Here is a 10,665-nt window from a genome sequence, read left to right on the forward strand (position 1 = left end):
TTGGTTCTTAAAATCTAGCGTGTTTATTGAAGTTTTATAGGTACATACAAAATACAGTGTATTATCAAAATACTTGCAAAAATGAATAGACACATTGCAGCAAACATGACAAAAATCAAAACAAAATTGCATCGAAGACACAGGCTCCAAGAGAATCCTGCCCAACTATTTCAAAAAAGAACTCCTAAACAGTCTTTTCAGTAGTCTGCCTTCCTATGAGCTACTGCTCAAAGGTTGTTGTTTTTTTAAATAGTTGGGGAATGGATAATCATTGAACTATAATGTCAGAACATAAATATAACTACTTACAAAATCCCCGCTGTATTAAGGCACAACTACGTTGTACTTTTCACAGGCTTAAATTGCAGTTTTTCAAATAGCCATCCATATGAGGAAAAAAAAAAAGCTGTGCTAGGTTAATGATAAGCCAAAGTCCAATTCGGCAGTATTGCAGATACCATCAGAATACACTCCTTTTTGCAGTTCCCTCCATTCCAATATTTGCTCTGTCAGCTCCTCCAAGTCTGTCACCAGCACTTCTGTTTTTGTCAAAGCAACGTCCTGAAGAAGAGAATTAGATTTTATCTCTATAACCTGTCAGGCTGTTAAGCTAGCAGGAAACAAAGATAATCTAAGCAACTAAGCAGCATTGAGAAGCTCTTTTTCTTTTTTTTTTTTTTTGCTACTCACCATGTTCTTCATGAGAGTTGGTATCTGAGGGATACTTTTCGCACTCTGCAAATGACTTTCAAGCTTCTCAACGAAAGACACAGCCTCAGTCAACAACTCTACTACGTACCTGTAGCCAAGAATGAGCTCAAAAGTTGTGCAAACACAGAACCTAATACTTTCAAGTGTTCCTTTCTTTCCCACTATGGGTTTCCTTAGTCCTCTTCTCTATTTTTATAGAGTTCCTAGTCATCTAATGAACTTAAGTGCAATTACAATTCTTTTATGGTTCTCAACAACAAGTAGGGCAGGAGTTATTGAAGTGCATAATTCTGTAACTGGACTAGATTTTTAGAGCATGAGAAACACTATTTTTTAAACATTTACTAAGGATCTCTGGGAATCACCCACACGCTTATTCTGAGCAAGTCATAGTGGAAAGAAGACACCAAAAGCTACAGTAGTGATTCCTACCTACAGAGAAGCAAAAGGCATCAAGGATTTAACACATCCATTTAAAAAGACACATAATCAATTGTGTAGTCTTCAGAAGGCAAGACCAACCAATTAGGCAAATATTCATTAAAAAATTTATATGCTTCCATTAAATTAGCAATAAGCAAACTTCTACCTTTTAGAGGAGGTTTCACTATCACTTTTTGTTTCTATTCTCTAGAGAAAAGTGAATGAAAGCATCCGATTTTTCCTAAAATATAATTAGCTCAAATTAATTTGGACTCAAAGAAAGAACCATTATTTTTTGTATGCCTACTTGTGGTATTCAGCCTTAATAGGAAGGTTCTCTTGACATATGGGCTTCATCAGTCTCTTCCTGAGTTTCTTCTTCTCTTTCAGTACTGCTTCCAAGTGTCTGTTCATATCTTGCAATATCTGGCATTTTTTGTCTGTAAAATAGAATTGCAAAGTTGAAGCTGTTGTCCTGCTAGAACAAGAACAAAGTTTCTTGTTTAGAAAGGAAGTAAAAGTCTGATCTATCAGTCAGGGTAGTGTACACTCAAGAAAGATATCATTAGTCAGAATGACTTGTGTTGGATTCTATAGCACTTAACATCAACACACACCTCAAAGAAAGTCCTACATACTTTTGAAGTCATACATCTCTTTTAGATACAGCTTTGTTAACTGTCTTACATCATCTACAGTTCTGAGTAAACTGTCTGGAATAGATGAAACCCACATCTTAAAACTATGCCATAGGATTGAAATATTACAGTATACTTCACTAGCATAATGCAGTATTAGCAAACTAGAATCACAGAGATTCTACTTCATGTCCTTCTGATTAAGTCCATATATTGCGCAAACAACATTCTTTTGAGGAAGGTTAACAATATACTTGCCACCTCTAACAAGTTATGCAGTGGGAACAGCTGCAATAATTTCTAGAAGTGTGATGTACTTAAATCAAAAAATCTGCTGATGCAGTCATTTAAAATTATTTTTCTTTTTTCTGTGATACATAGAAAACTTACCTAAGTAAAAAGGGTGAACAACGTCTGCTGTTTCTCGCTCCAACTGCAGAATCTCAGTTTCCAGCTTCTTCTATAAGAATAAAAATCAAAATGAAAATGAATTTTTAATGTACTTAACCAAATATTGCTGGCCCTCTTGGGGCAGGGAGAAGGTGAGAGGGAAGGAGAGGTAAGAAGAGGGACAGTGCGCTTGTGAGAGTAGCCACGTGCGTAACAGCATACTACCAATTTCCCTCAAGGTGTGTGGGTTTTTTATTGGTTAATAGGAAGAAACATTAAAAAGAAAAAACAAAACTACACATACAAAAAAAACATTTTGGTGATTTATTGGGTACTTGTGCTGCAAGAGACTGATTCTGCAATTCATTCTTAAAACACAGATGCTCACATGTCCAACAAAGCAGTCTCATAGCCCATATCCTGCAAAAGAACCTCTCAAAGCTTCCGTCTCCTCCTTTTGGCAAACACTGTTTTGTGATATTTTAAGCTGAGGGAGAACCTCTCAGGTTAACCTCTTAGCTTCAATTCTTTCCAAAGACAAATGAGCACAAGAGCAGCACACTCCTGTGGCTTAAAGTTGTGAGCATTTTGGCTAGACAGGAGAAGATTGAGGAAAGTACAAAACAGAACAACATAGTTTTTCAGGACACAGAGCTATTGCTTTGCCTTCCTTGAAAGGAGATAAAAATTAAACTCTTTCACTGACAGCATATCAAACATTTGTCCAAGAAAGAATTTGTAAGTATAACCTTCCAACAAAGGCAGCAAAACATCCACCTCACTAGGAGCTGTAAACTATTCCTTCCTTCTGCTACAGGGTGATGCCCACTTACTCATTCTCCAAAAAATTAAATTGTGTGAATTTGAATTTTGCAGTAACACTTTGTAGCTGCTGGAGCTTACACTAGTGAGCAAATGCTCAGAAAACATCAACATAAAATGCAAATCAACCATCAATTTCAGACAGTAGGAAGTGACCGAGGTAACCAACAAAATGGTCCAGAGCCTAAAAAAAAAACACATTTTTTTGGAATATAAGTGAACTACAAACTCTTATTTGTTCTTCAGCTTCTTCAGAAAGCTTCAGGTAACGCTTCAGTCAAAGAGGCAAACTACTACATCTCGGCAATTACACTGAAAACTTATTTAATCTTGTTGGCTTTATGGCAACTGAGTCCACTGGGAAAAAGCTTGAAAAAGCTAAGCTGTTAAAAAAAAACAACAAGAAGAACAAGCCCTCCCCCACCCCCCTAAAGCAAAACAAAAACATGAAACAATGGCATATTTCAGTTCGCTGCCTCACGGGGTAAAATGTATTATCTTTAAGTACGAAGTGTCAAGAGTACGCTGACAGAAGTAAAGGCGGTACCTCATTGATTTCTGCCCGAATCTTCGCAATTTTTTCCCTCTCAGCAAATTTGGCAAAGCATGTGATATTTTGACATGCTGAATCCAAAGTCTCCTGTGAAAGCAAGTCAACAAGGAGGTCAGTCAGCAGCGAGAAGGCACCAGGCAAGCTCTCAATATCAGCACAGCAGCGCGCTTCAGCACTTTCACCACAACCATTATTCCAAGCCACGTAGCCAGACAAGCTTGTAAATCCCCACAGCTGCTTTTAGGCTCCACACGGACATAACCACCGCGGCAGAACGCCCCCCTTTCTGCGGACAGAGGCGGGGGGCTTGCTCCCGATAACCGGGCCCCGCACCTGCGTGACGAAGCCCTCAGCCAAGCACTCCGCCAGCAAGGCCGCCGCCGCCGTAGGCCCCTCGGACTCCCAGGGGCTGGGGCCGGCCGCGGCGGCTCTCCGCGCCCTGGCGGCCCCCGCCGCCCCCAGCTCCCACGACCCCAGAGCCGCGGCCGACCCGGCCGCTCCGCAGGGCCCGGGGCTGGCGGCTCCTCCGCAGGGCAAGGGGCTGGCGGCCGCCGTTGCCGCGGAAACCGAGCAGCGCCGCTCCGCCATGGCGGCCGGATGCAGGAGGAGGCGGCTGGGAGCGGAGGGCGGGCGCCATGCCGGGCGTGGCGGCTCCGCTGACAGCGTTCCGGTTCCGGGGAGCCGGGGAGAAAGGGCGGCCGCTGCCCGGGGCTTGAGGGAGCCGGGGAGGCGCGGCGGGGGCGGCTCCCTCCCTCTCTGCCTCCGCCGGGGTCGGTAGGTGCCGGTGTGGGGGCTCCCCGAGCCGCCGGGCTTGGGGAGCTGGGGTCGGGGAGCCCCCGGGAGCAGGAGGGGTGAGGCCGGGGGAGCGGCGGCTGCTGGCTCTGCCCCTGCCCCTGCTAATCCGCCGGCCTGAAGCTCCTTGAGCTCTGCTGCTGTGACAGGAGAGGGATGGCAGTGACTGCAGGGAGAAGGAAGAGAAAGGAGCCCTGTCGCTGAGGGCTTCCAAGAAACCGAACGAAACGGTCGGATAAAAAGCAGCGCTGTCCTGGTAGATGCCACTGAAATCACGGAGAGTTCCCATAAACAACAGCCTTACATAACTGGGCCCCAGGAGAGCAGAAATGTGGGAACTATAAAGTTTTCCCTGTAGTTCTAACCATGTTTATTGCGTTATTTCAATGTGCAGGCTGCAATAAAGAATGCGTCTTAAACTGGGTAAATATTTATCCAAAATTTTAGAGAGGTGACAATGCAAACAGCAGCAAAATGGTTCGGTGTATTGAGAAGCTTTTAGTGTTAAGACACTATGCATAAAATGACTTTTTACATTTGCTTTATAACGGAATTTCTATTGCAGTCCTCCAGCACAGAACAACAGAAAAACTGGCTGAAACCATCGCTCAGACAAACTCTGTACACTTGACAAGGAAGTGTGAGGATGGGAAATAGTGCATTAAAAGCCCACCTGGAAACAGCACAGAAAACCGGTGTGTTTCAGCTAACAGGAAAGGGACTTACAGAGGTAATGCAACTGTAATAGAATCCTGGCTGTTTGGTTGTATGACTGACACATCTGGAGGCAAATTCTCCCCTCATTGTTGTCATAAAGCACTGCATACGCGTGTTTCGCATAAATAGTGATCAATCATATTTCAATAGTTTTTTTCTTTCTTTTTGGCAGAGAAGAATTTTGCTTGCATTGTCTTCTCAGGACACTTGCATGCTTCTGATCTTATGCTTTAGAGTGAATGCATGTTAAAGAAGTATTAGTTACAATGTTATTGTGCTTTAAAAAAAGAAAGGCTAGAAACTTGGGACAAAATGTAAATTTTATAACCGTATTATTTTCTAGAAAGATACTCCACAATTTGTTATGCTTAGATATTTTTACTGCATTTAGCTGTAGTCATGAATAGTCTATACTTCCTTCTCCTTTTTTTAAATTAAATTATTTGGATTAAAAGTACTCATCCTGGATGTTAGACTGTCTCCTTTATATCTTTTTCCCTTTCCTGAGAAAAAAAGTATTAAAAATACAATTTTTTTTAATTAAAAATGTGTCAACTTAATTGCACACTATGACGATTGGACATTGTGATACATATTACAGCATGTAATATATCTTTCATTTAAAATTTCAGAGCTACATAACTTGAACATTTGAAGTTGTATCAAGTATTTAGATGATGTATCCTTTTTTTTCCCCTAGTTTCCTGAAGATCTGCAGAAGCTAACGAGCAACTTAAGGACAATAGATTTGTCAAACAACAAAATAGAGCTCTTGCCACCACTCATTGGGAAGTTTTCCTTTTTGAAGAGCCTTGTTCTAAACAACAACAAACTGAGTATGCTCGCTAATTATTATCTCCACAGATTTTTAAAGTAATATATGACTTCTCTGATCGAAAACTAAATGTAATGATTTAACTCTCACAGGATGTAAATGGGAAGTTTAGTCACCTAAACTGAAATCTTTGGAATTCATGTACAGGAAAAAAACAAACTACAAATCATAAATTCTCCAAAACTAGTTCCCAGCTTAGTTGTATTATCGGTTTAACAATGACATGTAAGTACTTAAAACCATATGGTTTGTGTGCTGTGACTTGTCTGATCTGAAAGTTTAAGTGTCAGATGGTTTAGTACTTGCATAAAGAACAGGCAATTAAGATGGTCTGTAGAAAACATTGGCCATTGAATGGTTGTTGCTGCTTCTCTTGGACAAACATCAGTGGAAGTTTAAAAATATTCAGGTAACTTTATGCTATGAGAGATGCTGTCTTTTGGATGAGAAATACATTTCTTGCCTCTTTATGGAAAAATTAGGATGAGATGAAGAAGCTAACTGTTGTTATGTGTTCATTGTGTATTAATTGCTTGTTTGAAAAACAAATGTCATTTACGAATTTGTTTCCATAGTACGGCTTAGGAGTGCTACAGATGTGTGTAGACAGAATGAGGGATGGATGAACCCTAGGAGAGCTTACCCAGTGAGACTTATCTGATATGGTACAGATTAGTTGAGAACTTTTGAGTGAGTTGAGTAATACCTTTAAAGGGCTGCAGGAGACCCGAGGCTGTGAATTGTATGGTCTAGCAAATGTCATAGAATACACTGACAAAGTGGTTAGTAAAGGGCGTAGCTGATGGTGTAAAATTCTCTCAGAGTAGTGATTTCAGCTAGAGGTTTGAAGATTGTTGTTTGCAGATCATGATTATTTTTGAGATATTTATGGAAGACATTTAGAAACCATGTGCTGTCAGTGGGCTTCTGTTTCTGTGTAAGGATTTGTGCTTTCACTGGAAAACATGGAGGAATCCTGTGGGAAATAACTTTTCCATGCAGAAGCCCATTTGACATAAATGGGTATGGAATTTTACTGTTCTTTGTTTAGGTCATTCCCTTTGTTCTGTAATTTATTTCTAGCTGCTCTGCCTGAGGAGCTGTGTAAACTGAAAAAACTGGAAACACTGCATTTGAATGGGAATCACTTGAGGCAGCTACCAGCTGCGTTTGGACAACTTTCAGCTCTCAAAACCCTGAGTCTTTCTGGAAACCAGCTTCGGACTGTGCCGACACAACTCTGTGGTCTTCGTCACTTGGATGTGGTAGATCTTTCCAAAAACCAGATCCAAAATGTACCTGACACTGTGGGAGAATTGCAAGCTATTGAACTCAATTTGAATCAGAACCAGGTCCGGTAACTGAGATAGCATGTGGATTTGGGACAGAGCCATTTATATTATGTTCTGTGGTCATACTAAGTCTAAGCTGACATTATCAAAACTTTATAGCTGAAAGACATATCTCTTTCACACAGTAGAAATGAGGGATCATAACTAGAATTTATGGTCTGAAACGTCCAACTGCCTGATTTGACTAAGAAATACTGACTTTAATCATACAGCAAGTATTTGAACAGTTATTGAGTAGGAATCTGATAAACTGAGGCGTAGATTGTCTGTCATCACAAAAAAATAGGTTACTTGGACTTTTTTTTTTTTTTACCATTATTATTGCTTCTTACACACTGTTAAGTAGTTACTGTTAACATAATTTACAGTATAATAATCATTCCGTATTAGTTTGAAACACCGGTCACTTTAAGTAGTCATGGATAACTAACATTTTAATCCCATCTGACTTTTTTTTTCTTAAATTTATTTCTACCAGATTTCCCAGATCTCAGTGCAGATCTCCCACTGTCCACGCCTCAAAGTCTTGCGTTTAGAGGAAAACTGCTTAGAACTCAGCATGCTTCCTCAAAGCATCCTCAGCGATTCTCAGATCTCACTGCTTGCAGTTGAAGGAAACCTCTTTGAAATCAAGAAACTTAGAGAACTGGAGGGTTATGACAAGGTTTGTATGATTCTATTTTTTTTTATTAAATAAATTTCTGGTGAACTCCTTATCCAGTACCTCCTCAGAATTCTTAGACAGCTGTTATGTTGGTGAATGAAAGCATAAACAGTCTATTGGTATTGTCACTTGTATTGAATTCTTAACATCTGAAAAAGAATTTCAAGAATTTGTCAAATATTACCTTTCTTACAGGATTTGTGATCTCTGTTCTTTCATCAGCATCTTTTGAAGGGTAGCTAATGATGAGAGGTGTGTTGAAGCAAGTCTTTCCTTTGAGATGGAAAAGCAGGATTAAAAAAGGAGACTTTCAGTCATACTGCAGTCTTAAGGGTTTAACATCAGTTTATCCTTAACACGTCAGATGTGACTTCTGCACCATATGGACTTCTATTCTAGAGTATGAATCAATTATAGCAAATAGCAGAAAGCTTTTGGTTTTTTATTTACAACACTAACAGTTGCATCTATGAAATAAAGTATGCTTTAGGTACAGAGTGCTTTCGAGTCTGAAGCAGAAATGTAGCTTCTTTCAATAGTAATGAACTTTGTATTAATTTCTGACTCTTATATTTTTCTTTTGTTTGTAGTACATGGAACGATTTACAGCTACAAAGAAGAAGTTTGCGTGATCATTGTTCTGATCCTGTGTATCCCTGATAAGAAGAGTTAGTGACTGAGGCACCTGCTTCACTGACCTGAAGCAAGACTGGTGAAGGAGATGTTCAGAGTACTCCCCTCTAGCAGTCGTACAGTCTGTTAAGGCCATATTGAATAAACTGGAATAGAGTACACGGGTACTGAACTGATAAACCTGTCTAGGGGCCAGTTTTGATTTTGAGCCACGATAGCTTTTAACACAATATATGTTCTCCTTTGTCAGGGCTCATTCTTTAATAGAGAAAGGGAAAGAGCATTTCAAATTTGCCAGTTCCCCTTCATCAGGAAGTTGTGTGTTAAGCTATAAGAGTACTTTCTCCTGGAAACATTTTTCCAGGACATGGAAGTTTTGCTATCAAAAGGAGATCTGAAAAGTTGTATATTTTGCAGTAAGCACTCTTCTACAGAGAAGAACTTTCACAAATAATGTTTTAGTTCTTAACCTCTACAAGTTTTTCTAATGAAGCACAAATAGTTATGGCTGAATTTATATCAACTGCTTCCAGTAAACAAATCATGGTTTGAGCATCCTTCATAGACTTTTTTCCCATAAGCAGGAATTGCACTACAGTCCTATTCTGCTTGAGCTGCATCAAATAAAAGATGAGGTTTACCTTCAATGTATTCGGTAAAATGTATATTGCTGGAAAATATAAAATCCTTGCACTGACTGTTTGTAAAAGTCTTAGCTGTCACCCTACTGCTGCTGCCTTACTCTCAAAAGCATCTAGAAAGACCTAAAAATGTATGCAGTTATTTAACTTATACTGAAAATGAAAACATACTTGTTTATTTTAGTAAATTGTTTTCAAAAATGAATTTCAAGCTTATTTGGTGTAGCTGCTGCTGTTGTCACTTTAACCAATATTACAAAGGTATCATTAAAAAAAATCACTTTGGATACACAGTTCTATCAGCTGCTGGTAACAGTTGTACTTCAACTGCTTTGAGACTGCAGAGAAGTATGTCAACACTGTGGTAGTAATTCAGTTAAGATGTACTGCATCCTCAAAACAGTGAGGTAGGAAGAACTGTATTAAGTGCTTTTCTTGGCAAAATACATGTAAGCATGGATGCATCTATTTCTAATGAGACTCTTACAGTCTCACTGAATATATTAACTAGCCTTCTATACCTAACCTATCCTACACAAGGCTAGAAAAGCATCTATACAGTCAACTCCTGAAAGGTGCAAGTATAATCATTAAGCATACTCACTGTGGTTGTTAGCTGCAAACGGAAAGAAAACATTAAGAAAAATGAAGTTACCTCTGTGTCAATCTCTATAACCATAATTATGATAATGTGTTTATTTTATGAGTTCTCTGAGAATCTTACAGAGTAATACTTATTATTTAATAACATTTTAGGGAACATCAGTATTCAAAGGATGGCTATAATCCATTCTTGAATAGCCTGTGGGTATGCAAAAATTGCAAAGGTAGGTTTGTAGAATTTCATAATATGCAAGGACACAGATTTTATTTCTTACATTACTTTATTACAGATCAGTACAAATAGCCACTAGTAAAGCAAGCAGGTATTTATGATTAAGGACCTTATGCACACCTATATGTTATGTAAAGTGTTGTGATACAGTGTAGCATTTGCCAAACTGCATCCAGGATTGGGGGTAGCTAATAATAGACAGAGTTTCATTTTCTGAGGTGACCTGCATTGTGGAGTCCAGAATCAGCCAGATGTTCCCAGCAAGGGTCCAGTCTGTCCCAGAGATCTCAAGTACAGAAATTCTCCCAGGAGAGCTCTCAGAGAAGCCCCAATTTGTATAGACATTGGGTTACTTTTGGATTGTTAGAGACATCATCATCTGTTCGTGCTAGCTTTTATTTTCCTGCCTGGAACTACCCTGTTTATTTCCCCCTCAAATCAACTTTTGCTTCTAGGATTTTTTTTATTTTATTTTATTTTAAATAAAGTTTGGGGATTAATTTCTACTGTTTCCAAGAGGACAGTTGTTGCAGTTTGTTTTTGTGTTTCTCAAGGACATCTGAGGCTGTCCACCCAGCTGCACTTCAAAAATGCTCTGGGTTCCCAGGCTGGCAGATATACATGTATCAAGTACTGTTGTTATAAACAGGTTGACAACA

General features: G+C 39.4%; 2 protein-coding genes across 2 annotated transcripts; one reads left to right on the top strand and one right to left on the bottom strand.

Moving 5' to 3' along the window:
- On the bottom strand, nt 1-4,181 carry HAUS2 (HAUS augmin like complex subunit 2). Its single transcript, XM_084288543.1, has 6 exons — nt 3,871-4,181; nt 3,532-3,624; nt 2,163-2,232; nt 1,442-1,574; nt 691-799; nt 1-561 (listed from the first exon to the last, which is right to left on the bottom strand). Exons 1-6 carry the CDS (start codon nt 4,123-4,125, stop codon nt 412-414), a joined length of 810 nt encoding a protein of 269 aa, XP_084144669.1. The 5' UTR covers nt 4,126-4,181; the 3' UTR covers nt 1-411.
- Nucleotides 4,182-4,199: 18 nt separating this feature from the next.
- Nucleotides 4,200-10,527, top strand: LRRC57 (leucine rich repeat containing 57). Its single transcript, XM_084288544.1, has 6 exons — nt 4,200-4,311; nt 4,895-5,059; nt 5,747-5,882; nt 6,965-7,233; nt 7,712-7,897; nt 8,488-10,527. The coding sequence occupies exons 2-6, from the start codon at nt 4,976-4,978 to the stop codon at nt 8,527-8,529; spliced, it is 717 nt and encodes a 238-aa protein (XP_084144670.1). The 5' UTR covers nt 4,200-4,311; nt 4,895-4,975; the 3' UTR covers nt 8,530-10,527.
- Nucleotides 10,528-10,665: the final 138 nt, after the last annotated feature.

Source organism: Netta rufina (assembly GCF_964035555.1).
Source record: "Netta rufina genome assembly, chromosome: 5".
Taxonomy (NCBI): Eukaryota; Metazoa; Chordata; class Aves; order Anseriformes; family Anatidae; genus Netta; species Netta rufina.

Bases quoted from the DNA above. Each gene is read 5' to 3' on its own strand.
- LRRC57 (XM_084288544.1), top strand. From the start codon at position 4,976: ATGGGAAATAGTGCATTAAAAGCCCACCTGGAAACAGCACAGAAAACC. The intron at 7,234-7,711 runs GTCCGGTAACTG...TATTTCTACCAG, and splicing joins TCAATTTGAATCAGAACCAG to ATTTCCCAGATCTCAGTGCA. The intron at 7,898-8,487 runs GTTTGTATGATT...TTTTGTTTGTAG, and splicing joins AACTGGAGGGTTATGACAAG to TACATGGAACGATTTACAGC.
- HAUS2 (XM_084288543.1), bottom strand. From the start codon at position 4,125: ATGGCGGAGCGGCGCTGCTCGGTTTCCGCGGCAACGGCGGCCGCCAGC. The intron at 3,625-3,870 runs GTGCGGGGCCCG...TTGCTTTCACAG, and splicing joins CTGAGGGCTTCGTCACGCAG to GAGACTTTGGATTCAGCATG. The intron at 800-1,441 runs GTAGGCATACAA...TCTTGGCTACAG, and splicing joins ATTAAGGCTGAATACCACAA to GTACGTAGTAGAGTTGTTGA.